General features: G+C 36.6%; 1 protein-coding gene across 1 annotated transcript in view; it reads right to left on the minus strand.

Annotated features, from left to right (window-relative positions):
• LOC149775578 (sodium/glucose cotransporter 4-like) overlaps positions 1-16,608 on the minus strand; it is a 72,020-nt gene that overhangs the window by 10,000 nt on the left and 45,412 nt on the right. The window contains exons 8-13 of the mRNA XM_089943837.1: positions 15,687-15,916; positions 13,843-13,978; positions 12,849-13,107; positions 11,588-11,750; positions 10,834-11,052; positions 10,302-10,422 (exon numbers count right to left, since the gene is read on the minus strand). Of these exons, the coding sequence (XP_089799963.1) occupies positions 10,302-10,422; positions 10,834-11,052; positions 11,588-11,750; positions 12,849-13,107; positions 13,843-13,978; positions 15,687-15,916 (1,128 nt within the window). The remainder of the gene's footprint in view (positions 1-10,301; positions 10,423-10,833; positions 11,053-11,587; positions 11,751-12,848; positions 13,108-13,842; positions 13,979-15,686; positions 15,917-16,608) is intronic.

A 16,608-nucleotide genomic window follows, 5' to 3' on the forward strand; every position in this document is an offset into this window, starting at 1 on the left:
CGACGAGGTAGTAAGGGACCACAGCGATGTTTAGTTTGCCAAATTGGCATTCGAGGAAAGACACGGTTGTGTTTCTCCTGTGGAGGGAAAAATTATCGTGAGTTACGAAGATATTATGAAAAGAAATCTTCCTCAGTAATAAAATGCGAAGAAGATTATATTAATCGATTCAAAGCAAATTATGATTTAAACAAACAGAATATTGTATATGGAAATGAAATTGACGATTCCTGCAATGAAAATCACACACGAGTATAGATCTCATCCAACCATCAAGGGTTACGAAGCATCATCGGATGGTACCGTCAGAAATATCAAAACGAAGAATCGTGTTGGTCATATTTGTAATACAGGATATTTCAAATTTACCACCGGTTCAGAAAAAAGAAAAATTGCGTACTTGAATCATAGATTCGTATACGAATGCTACAAGGGACCAATAGAAATTGGACTTGTCATCGATCATATCGACGGAAATAAATTAAATAACAAACCTTCCAATCTCCGGGCTGTAACTCCGAGTGATAATAATAGATTTGGTAATACTGGCAATTATCCGAAATATGCGAGGGCCGTCAAATCAGTAAATCAAGTAACAGGTGAGGAACTTGTGTTTACGTCGATGTCTGCAGCAGCAAAACATTTCGTTATTAAATCACGATCAATACAATTTGTAGCAGAAGGAAAATATAATGCAACATTTTCTTATGATGCTGATGCGTGGATTAAATTCTCCTATACTCGAATAATATTTGATTCAGAAAAATGACGAAGAATAATTGAATATTACAAAATTAATATAATGAATGAGGAAACTATAAACGATATCATTGGAGCGATTGATGATCTGAAAAAAAAGATAAATCTTTCATCGGAGTTAGACACGAATAAAATCCGATCCGAATTCGAGACGATTGTTCAAGGAAAACTTGAATACAAATACACGCTACCATCTGAATATAAATTAATAAAGAAGATCCAAATCGCGATGTATCAATCGCTAGCTACAGTCAGCGATGATCGCGTCAAGGATTTTGTTAAATTATCTACGTTGGTAGAAAAGGCTAGATTGATTTTATCAGACGCGTATGAATCACGAAAAATTACAAGTTCACGCGTCAGACAGTTGAAAAGACTTGTCGATGAAAACAGGACAAAGGAAATTGCAGATTCTAGAATCGCAGATTCCTAAAAAAAACAAAAAATAAAAAAACATATTAATTTTGAAAATTCTCCTGGGTTTTATTTATTTTTTTCGTTTGTTTTTTCCTGGGGGATAAATTCAAGAGTCAGCGTCTTTCACTCACGATTTTACCAACAAGCTGATACTTAATGTTTCTCCACGAATATCAAGTAAATTTCCATCTTGATTCGTTAGTTTGAAATTTATTCTTGATAATAATCGATTATGACATCGCAGATAGAACGGATTAACCGGCTCTTTTATTATCAAATATCCCGGAGATACGTTAGGAGAAAACGTATATAGTATAAACCCCTGCTCCGCTCTTGATATTGCAGGATCAACATTATAACTGCCCTCGACAACATCCGCATGAAGATAAACAGCGATAACTTCCGTTATATTAACGATACCAGGAGAAATATGACGCCCTTGTCCAATTCCATCATTATCATGTAGCAGGATTGATTTTGCTTGTAATTTTTTCTTAGTCCACGCATCGTGTAATTTAGGAAATAACTTATCAGTTGTATCAGTGACAAATTTTCTCATTTCATCAACGTTATAACCAGGAAACTTGTAATTTAGCAGCGTCCTCTCGGTTAAATTATGTCGTTGCATGAACGCATTAATAATAAAACCCATACCAAAAACAGCGCTATTTTGTATGTATTCCGTCGCTAGGTTGTTAATAAGTTCCATATCAGCGGCTAATTTATTTATTCGCTCAATTGTTATTGTAATTTCGTTACATGAGGTTTGTACGTTAAATATACAATCTTGGAAAAAATGTTCTAACAGTTTCTTTTGTATTTCATATTCGTTGATAATTTTAACGAATAATATTATAATGCTATCCTCGAACAAATCCAGCATATACACTGATCCTGAAGAAAAATCAAGATTTTCTTTTGTTTTTTCATACTGATCAATATAGTCCAAGTTGATTCCGTGATAGTTTTTTTCATTGCTGATAAAATTTCTTTCTTTGGTTCCGGTGTTGTTATTTCACCGGGTGGAATCTCGGGCCAGCCCAATACGGTCCTGATCGATGAACGGTAAATATCTACCATGTACGGTGATGATACTTCAATGATCGATGATAGCGTTGGTTCATGCGCGGATATTTTTATTCCTGGAGTAGCATCACCTGTAATATTCGATATTCTGGTGTTAAATTCCTTGTCTATTTGCTCAATTTCGTAACTGCCTGTTGGTATACTAACGATGAACCAATTAGGAGTTCCATCGGGGTGTTTTTTATCAGCTACAACAAGTGAATTGTTTGATAATAATTTACCGAATGATTTTGATCTGATATTAGGCCAGCTGTTGTAAACACGAAGTTGTATCAATGCCATTTCCTTGACGCCAATTGGAGTTGGAAATTCGACGTTAAATTCCGGATTAGTGGAACTTAGTGATATTAACGTTGTTATCGACGGCGTTGTGTTTGTCACGATCTGGGCTAGCTCGGACATTATTAATATTCATTCGTTCAATCTCCGAGTAGATACTGATCATCGAATAAAATTCTAGATCGGATATAACGCCATCATTGAGACTCTCGGAAATCAGCGATGATAACTTCGAATACGCGTCATTGATCTTAGTTAGTTTGTTTTTATACGAAGATAGTTTCTCATTCGTGCACGAAGATATTTTTCTCGCGATGATATTAAGAACACCCGCGATTGTTGTTGTTGACGAGATTATTATTGTTGCTACGATTGGCGCTATCATTGTTACCGCGGATAGAATAATTTCCGCACCGGCGACTATAGCGGATACAGCGTAAACAGCAACGTCAATGGTAACTAATCTTCGTTGGTATTTCTTTATTTTTATCTGATAATCGTCGAGTAGTTTTTTTAGCGAATCCTGCCATAATCGCGCCTGATTATATCGGTAATCCGATGCGGTCATTTATTAATCTACGATAATAATTACTATATTATTTAGTTTTGTACGGAATATTATCCCACCCGGATAAAAACTCATAAATTGCAAGATAGTTGATTTCTCCTGTGATGGTTCTATCTGGTGGTTCTAATGTAAATACCTCCCGGGTATTTTCCTCCATGGAAATAATAAAAATTCCAGGATAATACTCATGAAATGTATTAGTTTCGTGAAATTCAGTTGTTACCGTGAATTTTATTTTGGATATGAAATATACTCGATATACGCCAGTAATTGGTGCAACCCAACTCGTAATATTTGATTCGGGTCTCCATATCTTGTTTATCGCTTGTACCACAAATGGTATATAACAACCAAGTTTTTCTACATTTTCCACATCCGGTGGGATGACAATACGGGACAATTTTTCAATTTTTGTGTTGATTTCTTGTGTTTTCTCGCTGAGATCATCGTGTGATGTTTTATCGACTTTTTCACCCATTGCGGTATTTATCTTGGTAACATCTGCGAGAATATCATCGTTGATTTTCTTTTGTTTCTTTTGGAGGTTATCGTGTAATGTTTTATCGACTTTTTTATTTGCGATTTGGCGTACTGCGTTAATATCATCGTTGATTTTAGTAATATCCTCACCGATTTTCTTTGTTTTCTCGTCATGTGATGTTTTATCAACTTTTTCATTTACGATTTGGCGTACTGCGTTAATATCATCGTTGATTTTAGTAATATCTTCATCGATTTTCTTTGTTTTCTCGTCGTGTAATGTTTTATCAACTTTTTCATTTGCGATTTGGCGTACTGCGTTAATATCATCGTTGATGGATTTTGTTTTCTCGTCGTGTGATGATTTATCAACTTTTTCTCCTATTGCGGTATTTATCTTGGTAACATCGGCAAGAATACCAGTAACATCCCTAGTGGTTCTTGTTAGTTTTTCGCTGAGATCATCGTGTGATGATTTATCAACTTTTTGTTGCGCTAATCCACGAACTGTTTCAATATCTTTGCTGATTTTAGTAATATCCTCACCGATTTTCTTTGTTTTCTCGTCGTGTGATGATTTATCAACTTTTTGTTGCGCTAATTCACGTACTGCGTTAATATCATCGCTGATTTTCTTTGTTTTCTCGTCATGTAATGTTTTATCAACTTTTTCATTTGCGATTTGGCGTACTGCGTTAATATCGGCAAGAATACCAGTAACATCCCTAGTGGTTCTTGTTAGTTTTTCGCTGAGATCATCGTGTGATGTTTTATCAACTTTTTGTTGCGCTAATCCACGAACTGTTTCAATATCTTTGCTGATTTGATCGATATCATCGTTGATGGATTTTGTTTTCTCGTCGTGTGATGTTTTATCAACTTTTTGATATGTTAGTACACGTACCGCTTCAATATCTTTGTTTATCTTGGCGATATCCTCGTTGATGGATTTTGTTTTTTCGGTAAGATCGTCGTAATCACCTTGACGCGATAAACCACGTACCGTTTCAATATCTTTGTTGATTTTGGCGATATCATCGTTGATTTTCTTTGTCGTCTTGCTAAGATCGTCGTATAGTACTTTATCGCCTTTCTTGTCCATTGTGGTTTTTATTTCGGTAACGTCAGCAATAATATTAGTAATATCTTCGTTGATTTTTCCTACTTTATCGATGAGGTCATCATGCAATTCCTGATCAACTTTTTTCTTTGTTAGTTGATCTGCGACGAATGAAGTATCAGTGGTTTTTTTTATATTCTCATCAACTTTCTTGCTAAGTTGTTTTAAGGTTTCATCGAGTTTTTTAAGATCGCTAGCTAGTTTGGTTAGTTGCTTTGTAAATTTTTCTTGATCTTCATCGTAGACTGCCTTATCCAACTTTAGCAGCAACGTCGCTGATAGTTCTTTATCAGATTTTTCTACATCTGCAATATTAGCCTTCGATGGTAACTTCGCGATAAGATTAGTAACGTCAGTGATAGATTTTGTTACTGAATCTGATAACTGAGTAAATTGCTTGATGCGTTCGTTATATTCGTCTCGTTTGATCATATCAGCTATTTTGACATTGCTAGTTTGTAATCGCCCTTCGGTATTTTGAAAAACAGCAATTTCACCGGGATTTATCTCTGCCAACGATAGGAGATTGTTAATATCTCTCTTGGTTGCAAACTTTGATGTATCGATTTCACCTGCTTCTTTGTCCGTTTCTTTTTCCTTCCTAAATAAAGATCTACCGTAAATGTCAACCATGATATTTATCTACGGTATATTCAAATAAAATTTTGTGATAAGGGCGGGATGATTTTGAAATTGCATCAAGAACGTTAATTGATTCTGGACCGCAGATTGGTGGGTCTGTTAATGTTTGTGTTGGAAGCGTCGAATACCAAACTGGAAGTTTCAACGAGGATATATATTTGAAAAATTCGTTTGGTGGCGCTAATCCGTATGAATCAAAGTAAATGATTTCTCGAGGATTAATCGCGTAGGCAACCCAGTGAGTACCAGGGCCGGAATTTTCATCGAGGTTTATTATTCCTGTCTCGGTACGATTTGGTTTGTCTGGTAGTTGATCTCGCATAAACACGCCTCTAAAAAACTTTATTTTCTTTTTCTTTGCTTCATTGATTAAATCTAAATTCGATGATGGCGTGATAATCTTAGGCCGGATCCGTACATTGGAGGTCGTCCTAGTCTCAGGCCGGATCCGCGATGATATTTTTTTTTACCGTATCGTCCTCCTGTAACCTTGTCTAATAATTTTTTAACCCCGAATCCAGCCGTTGCTGATAATGCGCCTGTTATTAATGGGGCTAATAAAGGCAACAGGAAAGGAAGGAAACCGCCTACTTTGACCATGTCTTTCACTGCGCCAATGGAGAGAGTTACATGAACACCGGAATTCATTGATCTGGCTTTGGTAAATCGTCCATGTTGACCTCTAGTTAGCGATAGTTTGTTAGGTCCACCGTGAATCTGATTATTTTTCAAGGTTAATTTCAAACCTCTCCGTGCTGTTGTTGCTGCTTGGAGTTTTTTTATCTGACCTGGGGCCAGTGTTACGCTGACGTGTTCGTATGGCATATTAATAATCACTTAATCTAAATTTAGAATTTATCACATGTTTTCTACGGGTGCATCAATAACTCTCATTCTACCACTGATGCCTTCTAGGATCATTGTTCTATCACTGAGAATAACCGCGATGGCTCTTGCCGGTCCTCCTGTGTTAATTCTGGCTTTGAAATGAATATCGACAACTGATTGTTTTACCAAATCAAGATGTTCCAGGGAAAAGTAATAGATGGGATAAAGAGTATTAAAATCTAACTGTGATATTTGCAATCCAGTATCGATATTTTGATCGCGACCCATGAAACTTAGTAATTGATGATACGCGCGTGACGTGGAGTAATTGGTAAAATTAATAGCTATTTCCTCGGATGGTTCTTGTTGACCGTTTATTCTCAATGAAACGTTTGTTGCATCTAATCGATCAAATATCATATGACTATGCATTTGATCGTATCTGTTTGCACGTTGAAGAACAACGAAGATATGTCTAGGTGCTGAAACACCTTGTTGTGACGCAATTCGCCAAGTATATATTCCATTAAGATTGAAATCGGCGGAAGAATCGGTTGTTGTTGTTAGCCAGGACATGACGGATTTTCCCCCTTGATTCATGAATGATAATAATTTTTCTTCCTCGAGAATTGATGGTGTTATTGCTGGCATCCACAGAGTAATTTTAGTTAACGTTACTTTACCAACATCACCAGCCACACCCAACTCTCGCCAGATGGCTCTGTCATTGCCCGCGGCATCTCGAATAAAGGAAATTGTATGTTTTGCACCATAAATAACTTTTCTAAAATGCCGGCAAAATCCAAAAATATGAGATAATGGAATCGCACAGGAGAAATTATTTTCGTTTCCAACTAACATTTTTTTTCGTGTATAAAATCCAAGATTGTAATTGACATTGGTTTTAATAATCATATCTTCGAAAGGAGTAGGACCAACAGCTTGAGCAACAACAGGAGGATCATCACGATTATTCGGTTGTCTGATAATAAACTGGTTATGATCAGCATGATCAGAGTTATCCTTGGCAAACATCATACTAGGGCCGGCTGATCTGGTAAAATCATCCGAATATCTTGCTAGGCCTATAATTGTCGTTGCTATATCAACATTGTCAGTGATTGATTCAATCTCTCTTCCGTCGATCATGTAAGTGGCGCTCTTGAATAACGCCATAATGCCGTTGTTGACAAATCCAACTTTAAAATTTGCATCGTAGTTGGTATTATCGGTTTTATTAAGTATCCCAACTACCTCGATATATGCCTCAGATGGAAGAAAATATCTTGTTGTATCGTGAACTTGAATTTCCTTGCGATTAGGTGTATTTGGGTCAACTACATCATACGAGAAATACTGAAAATCTCGCACTGATGTGTCCCTGCCTACAGGCTCGTCCATGTCAAATACTTCATTTGACACATGTGCGAACATTTATTATTAATAATATCGTCTAAAACGAAGACCATCTCCTGAAATAAAACTTGTATTTCCAAGATTTGTATTTGCAATTTCATGCGCTAGATTTGTATTTGCTAGATTTGTATTTGCAATTTCATGCGCTAGATTTGTATTAACAACCTCATGCGCTAGATCGTTTATTTTTTTATTTGCTGCGTCGTTTATGGTTTTGCTAATTTCGGGTGGCATTTCGCTGGTGATAGGTAATTTGACGGGTCGTTTTTTACGTATTAAATTTAATATTTTACTTTTGACAGCATTGAAGCCTTTACTGGCCAAATTGCCAATACCAGAAACAGCGGTCTCACCAATCTTTCCTATTGATTTTAACCCAAATTGTTTGATCGCGGGACCAATTTTAGGTGCTACTCGAGTGACAAAACTTCCAATAATATCGCCGAGTCCATTGCCGTGGATATATTTGTATACTGGCAATCTAGAGTTAACTACGCGGACCTGTCTTGGTCTGCGTTGATGTTTATGAATAATCATATTATTTCAATTATGTTGTTTTAATCGATGAGCTCATCGACGAGTTCCTTGTAAATGTGAGAATCAATTACACCACCACGGAATAATCGCTGACAAATATCCGAGGCTTCGTTGATTATTTCGGGGGAGTTATTTCCAGCTCGTTTTCCTCCGATTAATACTTCGAGGCGAGACACGTCGTTGACAACACTGTCAGGGCAAACGGTATATCCGTATCCTTTTTTTGGTTTTGGGAATGCCGATGGCGATAATACATCCTCGAATTTTTCTTCTTTTTCTTCTTCTTCTTCACCTAATTTTTTTACTTTTTCTTGAAAAGTTTTGAATCCAGGATGATTAGGGTCTATTTTTTCTCCCCTCGAGGCAAAATACACAACAGGAACCCATTCATCGCGGGTATATTTATCTACTTTGTCAATATGTAAATATTTACTCCTCTCACTGTATTTTCTGGCAATTTCAACCAAATCAGCACCGTATAATTTTTTAAACCCGTTTGGTGTAAAATCTTCCTTGGGAGACATTCTAGCGATTCTTAAAAACTCCATTGGTCCTGTAGGAAACGGTTCATTTGCAAATTTATCAAATGTTTTGAATCTCTCATCTTTGCTTCTAACTTGAGGTAAATCAAACTTTATCCGAAATATTGCCTTATTCCATTTTTCCTTATCATAATATTTTGATCCATCCGCCGTTAAATACGTATCTCTATCGAAAAATTTTTTTCTTGCATAGTATCCAAGTTCATCAAGATTATTAGGATTAATATTTTCTAAATCTTTTCTTATCGAAACAAAACCTTCTATTGTAAAATATTTAGTTTTCATATTCTCGAGAGGATCGGATTTTGTTTTCTTTTTTTTCTCTTCCTCCTCTCTCTTCTTTCTTAATTGTTCTTCTTCTTCTTTTTTTAGTTGTTCTTCTTCTTCTTGTTCTTCTTCTTGTGTTTGTTCTTCTTCTTGTTCTTCTTCTTGTGTTTGTTCTTCTTCTTGTTCTTCTTCTTGTTCTTCTTTTAATTCTTCCCAAAGTTGTTTTCGCCAATGTTTTGGTGATGTTTGTGGTGTTGGTATTTGTGATGTTTGTGGCAATTCTGCTTGTGGTGTTGACGCTCGTGATGTTTGTGGTGTTGGTGATCGTGATATTTGTGGTGATCCTGCTTGTACTTGCTGCGCTTGTGCTCGTTCTCTTGCTTTTGTTTGTGCTTGAATTAATCGTTTCTCCGCAGCCTTTGTTTGTGCTCGTACTTGCGCTTGCGTTCGTGCTTGTTCTTGCTCATGTTTAATCTGCTCAAGTTGACCAGGAACCACTCGAGAATGTTGCTCGATATCTCTCATCATAGGAATAGCCCCGATATCCCTAAGTTCCTTATCTTTCTTCCCTTGTTTGCCATATGCGAATTCTTCAAACGCTCCAGTGACTGGACTTAGCCATTTTGACGATACCTCACCAATATGGTATTGAGAATCATCGTACTCACGAACTTTTTTCTTAAATAATCGTTTTGTCGGAATAAGCTTCTTTACTGCCGCTAATTCTTCTCGTGTTAATCTTGCAGAATGAGGTTCTCCAACTGTACTAATTTTCCGACTCATCTTATTTTCAATTATATTGTTTTATTGTGAGATAAAATTAGTATCCGCAACCCAAATCTTTCATACACACTTGACAAGATTATTTTCCTACCCCCCCACTAAATTCCTGTTATTTTTCCCTTGTCCAGAATCATATAATTTGCACACAAAAAATACACTCGGGATCGAATTTACGCGAATTGTTTTTCGTAGAAGGCTTTATTTTTGAAATCTGAGGCTTCTACGGAGAAAGTTCTCGTAGGAGGCTTTATTTTATCTGAGCCACCTGGTCTGTAGAACTTCCCTGCTGCTACGACTGTATGATGACATTTGATTTCTGAGCAAAACGAGTGCACCATGGGGATATATTTCACAAAATTAGTTGACAATATATTTCTTATCCTAAACTGCAGTACTACACTATCAGTATATATCCAACCATCAATTACAGGATCAAGAACTAATCCGGTATCTCAAATTATTTATCTGAACTATTCTTTTAACCAAGGTTGCCATTATGTGATAAACATACTTTTATTTAAATCGAACATATGGCAGTTTGTTTTGGATGTTATCCGATTTAATTTAAACCTCATACCAAAATTCAACCCTTGAGGCTTGTCTTTTGTTTCATCCTCTTTATGTTCTCCTTCAACTTCTTTATGAATGTCCTCCCGCGGTGCTGTGCTGTACCGGCTCCAGAAGGTCAGACGATAAAGCTGAATATTAAACAAATTGAATTATAGGCATCGTCGACTTAAAAATTACATTTAATTATTCACACCTTTTAAGCCACAAATGATATGTCTTGAAATTACAAAGAAATCAATAATCTAATAAAAAGCTCTATGTATTTGTAATCGAATATGAAACTTGATATGCTTGATAATAAAGTATTTATTTTCAAATCGTTAAAAGGTATAATTCGGTATACATGTAAAATTATATTATCTTCGTTTGCCAAAATGTTCACAGTGTTCCAATGCTGCAAATATATAGCCAATCAACAAGAAATCTTGACCTGGCACATAGTTTATCTTGAAAGTTGAAATAAAGTGTTAAATCAGATTCCATATGTATTTTTATGTCCGCTTGAAAATGCCATATGAGACAAGAAACAAGAAACTTACATGTTTGTCCTCAATAGGGGGCGTCAATAAGCTGATGACTGTCGTTACTATGACAACAATGCCGAATAGGATAATTCCAAAATGGAGATAGTGTATGTCCTTGATGATGCTAGGCCGGATGTCACCTGGCTCTCCGCATGGTGGAATTGTGTAGACGTATTCCCAGATGAACCTTGCTAGACCGACCGCCAAACCGATCATCAAACCCCAGAATGCCCCCTGGAGAGAATAAAAGGGAATAATCAAATGTTTAAATCACTTTTATGTTTAATTTGTTATCTCGTCCTCTAGAAAACATCACATAGTGGCACGTTTGTTCTTTTAAAAGTAATCCCAGGAAATAAATGGAGCAATGTAAAAGAAAGGAAGCAGTAACCGAACTATGTTGTTCTAAACGACTTTCCGGTTTACTTGACAAGTTCAGGAATATTTTGTCAGAGTGTTTCATTGGTGAACCACTAAATACACACACGCATGCTCGTACCAGTTTGGCTAATCAAGAAAGAAAATAATTCTAAATTAGCCAAGCAGAACATAAATCATATCGGCAGATTAATAAATTTCGCGTCTATTCAAAAACATGTTATACTTGACCTCATTTGGGACTACTTTGGAGACACATGTAAAGTAGGAAAAGAAGTGATTTGTGCTTGCCAAGATCTGTCCAATTTTTTTCGGACGAAAGTACAAGACACTTTTAAGGTTTTCCGAAAAAAAAAAAAAGAGCGAGGAACCAATCCATTGCATGACCTACCTTTTCATTAATCCGCTTCCAGAAAATGGCGAGAACGTACACAGCGCAAATGGGAGGAGCAAGGAAGCTAGTTATGGCCTGGATGTAATGGAAGAGTTCGCCAAAATTCTGAACGATTGGGATCCATACCACAGATATTGCAACCAAAACCAAAATACATAACCTGGAATATAAATGAAAAAGAGTTGGCCAAAGTTCTGAATGATTCTGATTCATACTACGATTGTAACAACCAAAGCTAATTATACATAATCTAGACTGCAAGAGTAACTCATTGGACAAATTATGCATGTCATTTAACGGTCTCGGCATAAAGCAAATCATGATGAGATCTTCTGTATAGGTGAGGTGAATATAAGGATTGGTGTATATTCATTGGTCAAAATAACACTCTCATTACTCATCCACAAGGGGCCCTGAGTGGCCGAGTGGTCTAAAGCGCTCACCGTTACGGATCACTGCCATCAAGCCTCTGTCTGCGTGGGTTCGAGTCTCAGGTTCGGCCAATGTGGGTATGTGAGAAAGCCTGTCAGTGTATATGGTTCTTTCCTGGTGTTTTCCCGGGTTCTTCCTCCAAAATTAATACTCTCCGCCATGTATAGCCTATCTTGTGCTGAAAAATGGCGTTAAACCCTACGAAAACAACAACTTATCCACAACCTCTTATTTCCTCGCTTATTTCCCCTTCATGTTCGCTAGAATGATGTAATATATTATATCTTAGATCATGATTTTTTTAGGATTGAATTGAACGTGTACACAAAAGGGCCAACTCCATTTAATAAATCCTAATGCATAACGATGAGACACAAGTAAATATAATGTTTGCACCCTACCAGAAAAGGATCATGATAGTAGATAGTCAACTTTTCCAATTAGATGGGTCTCTGGAATCTGCCAAACGAAGTTCTAACTTTACGAAGTCGATTCACAGACATATAGATTTGTTTACCGAAATCCCTGTGGAGTAATAGGGATTATAGGAAATGTGAAAATTTAACATTACATTGGCAAGGGACAAAAAGTTGTCCAATAGAAGGGAACCAACAATTTTATTTTTTTCCCCTATCTTACTGTCTCAGAATTCATAGCTGTCATTGTCATAAAATATCTAAAAATTAATCTTAGAAAATTTACTGACTGCATATAAACATGCGAAGAAATATCATTGTGATGTGATTTTGATCATAATTGTGATGTATGATGTGATTGTGATGTAATCTGATGAAAACGTCACGAACAAGCCCGTCGGGTTACTCACCTGCCGACGATCATTAGCTCAATGTCGCTAGCACGTTTCCTGATTCGTGTCCAGATGTCCATGGTAAGGATAGTGCTGCTGCTGTTGAAGATGGAGGTCAAAGAGGAGATTAGGGCAGACATCATGACGGCAAGCATCACCCCTCGCAGACCAACTGGCATGATCTCCAACACCAACTTGGGGTATGCCACATTTGTGCAACCCTTCTCACTACCACACACTGCCAGGCATTTCTTAGGGTCACCACATGCAACTTCATCTGAAAGGAGGAGAAACAATGTGCTTCAATGAGAGGCCAATAAAAGAATGTGAAGCACACACTACAGGATGAATACTACTAACATTTCAGGAACTATACATCCTTTCGTTGGGAAGTACGTTACTGAATTCGCCTCAGAGCGGTTGAAGTTGTCAGTAAAGACATTGTTGTAGTAACTTCTTTTCCAAGAGACATACAGATATATTAGAAAAGATACAATAAACAATCATCACTTCTTTCCAGCAATTGTGCGTTTATTGCCCCATAGTGGGAACTGCACTTTGGAGGAATAAACGGTGACAATTGTGCATAAGGGTGGAGTTATGATAAGTTAGTTAAGTTTCATTTCCTTAACACTATGTATACATATCGGTGAATGCCTTTCCATGTTGAGTGATTTCTTAAGACTTTCGGCGTCATTTTCCGTAGAATGCCAATATATTTAGTCTTATAGATTACATATAATTACTTACCAAATCTTATACATAGTAATACATCAGTGAACTCAAATAAAACATGAAAATTTTGACTGACTGCATAGCAAGTTCAAATAACTAATATTAAATACTCTTGTAATATCAGATGACAGCATGAGTGGCCATAGAGATAAGGGAAACCATAGAACCAGCAAGATACAAAGTACCTTTATTGCTACCACTACTATATGCACATGTCGTCTTCTAGGAACGGGACAGAAAGGTGTGAAGTAAGAGTGTTATCTAGAGGCCCACTTACTTGGAAAGAGGATCCTTGCAGCCATCCCAGGGAACACGATCATCCAGAGGGGTAGAAACTTCAGGTAACCTGCCAAGAGGGTTCCCGCTTTAGCATGAGACAGATTTTTGGCTGCCAATGCTCTTTGTACAATAACCTAAAATTAAACATTATAACTACAGTTTGACCCCAATACAAATATAAAGATAAAATTTCAGAAACATAATTTAATGAAGATTTTAAAATGTTGTCTTAAAATAGTCTTCTTCATCAAAATAACACTTTTAAATAAACATGCTAGAGAACGAAAAACAAGTGTCATTTGGGGTCAGCTTGATACAAGCAATTAAAGGGCAAACAATACGCCAAGAAGAAAGTTATCAATGCAAACCCAGCCTGTGACTCATTCCCAGTACTGTCCACAATGTAAGTAATCATATAAATTAAGAATGTATATGAAGTTGTTCATCAGTTCTATTTACAGTATCCAGTATTTTACACGAGCTTTAATATATTGGATCAGTTCATCATACAACATCCAGTACTTTACATGAACGTCAATATATCGGATCAGTTCAGCATACAATATCCGTTACATTACATGAGCGTCAATATATCGATCAGTTCAACATACAACATCCAGTACTTTATATGTACGTCAATGTATCGGATCAGTTCAACATACAATATCCGTTACTTTACATGAGCGTCAATATATCGATCAGTTCAACACACAACATCCAGTACTTTACATGAACGTCAATATATCGGATCAGTTCAACATACAATATCCGTTACTTTACATGAGCGTCAATACAAGATCATAACACTTGCCTTATGCTTCGTATTTACAAGATCATAACACTTGCCTTATGCTTGGCATTTACAAGATCATAACACTTGGTATTTACAAGATCATAATACTTGCCTTATGCTTGGTATTTACAAGATATAACACTTGCCTTATGCTTGGTATTAACAAGATCATAACACTTCCTTTATGCTTGGTATTTACAAGGTCGTATCACTCGCCTTATGCTTGGTATTAACAATATCATAACACTTGCCTTATGCTTGGTATTTACAAGATCATAACACTTGTCTCATGCTTGGTATTTACAAGATCATAACACTTGCCTTACGCTTGGTATTTACAAGATCATAACACGTGCCTTATACTTGGCATTTACAAGATCATAACACTTGCCTTATGCTTGGTATTTACAAGATCATAACACTTGCCTAATGCTTGGTATTAACAAGATCATAACACTTGCCTAATGCTTGGTATTTACAAGATCATAACACTTGCCTTGTGTTTGGTATTTACAAGGTCATATCACTTGCCTTATGCTTGGTATTTACAAGATCATAACACTTGCCTTATGCTTGGTATTAACAATATCATAACACTTGCCTTATGCTTGGTATTAACAAGATCATAACACTTGCCTTATGCTTGATATTTACAAGGTCATATCACTTGCCTTATGCTTGGTATTTACACGGTTATATCACTTGCCTTATGCTTGGTATTTACAAGATATAACACTTGCCTTATGCTTCGTATTTACAAGATCATAACACTTGCCTTATGCTTGGCATTTACAAGATCATAACACTTGCCTTATGCTTGGCATTTACAAGATCATAACACTTGCCTTATGCTTGGTATTTACAAGATCATAACACTTGTCTCATGCTTGGTATTTACAAGATCATAACACTTGCCTTATGCTTGGCATTTACCATCTGAAATAAGCACTAATGTCGGGAACTTAGTGTTATACTGCAAAGCTCAGATGATATTGAAATACCACAATTAATCGTATCTGAGCAGAGCATTCATCTGGCTCAGTGCGTACCTGATCTGAGCACCAGTACCAGACGGAGGAAATTGTGAGGCCGAATATAATTCCGGGCCATGGCAGGGATCCATCATCATAGGAACGCATAAAGTGCATTGAGTTGGCTGGAGGAATTCCACACTTCGAGTAGGGATACGACTCGTTGTCCCAGTTGTCGATGGTCGTGTCAGGATAAGCCTCAAAAAACTTTCTTACGAGAGCTTCATATCCACCAACCCTTATAAACGCTGCAAGAATAACACAATCTTGTGTTTTACATTCAGTCAGGTTTAACGTGCTCTAAATGATACGATATATGCATGACCTGCCCAATTTCAGTTATAACAACAACAACGACAACACGTACGCACACAATTATTCAGTAACGATAAATTGGAGTGAATAGTACAGACATTTTTTGTACCTATTTGTCGTAATATTCATTATTGATCAAAACATTTCTGCATGTAACGTCCTTTGGCAAGAAATACAACAAAAACATACAGTGATAGAGAGTAGGAGATACAACGGTGAATCTGAGGGAGACATGCATCAAAATGTTGTCTGCTTCCCCTGCACAAACGTCTAACCAGACAATTTGCATGGCAGCTGTTTAAATATGATACTGATAAATCCATTAAGGCCAATTAAAAACACATGGATGGCATGATATGCATGCTCGATCATCTCACCAAGGAGATTTAGAAACAGGCTTCAATGGCATATACCAAGTCTAAGTTGAATCAAGAGCATACCGATAGTAGCATTGGAAAGATTTTTTAGGGTTGAATTTTTAGGACTTTAAAAAAAAATAATTACCGTTTTTACTCTTATAATTCAAACTAAATTTTCTTTTCGGGCTATAAGTTTGCGAACTCTGTAGTCAGAAATATTGTACTAGTCTAGACAGGATGAACTTAACGTTATCAGCATGTTCTCT

This window comes from Sinohyriopsis cumingii, chromosome 19 (assembly GCF_028554795.1).
Source record: "Sinohyriopsis cumingii isolate HCF-2022 chromosome 19, ASM2855479v2, whole genome shotgun sequence".
NCBI lineage: Eukaryota > Metazoa > Mollusca > Bivalvia > Unionida > Unionidae > Sinohyriopsis > Sinohyriopsis cumingii.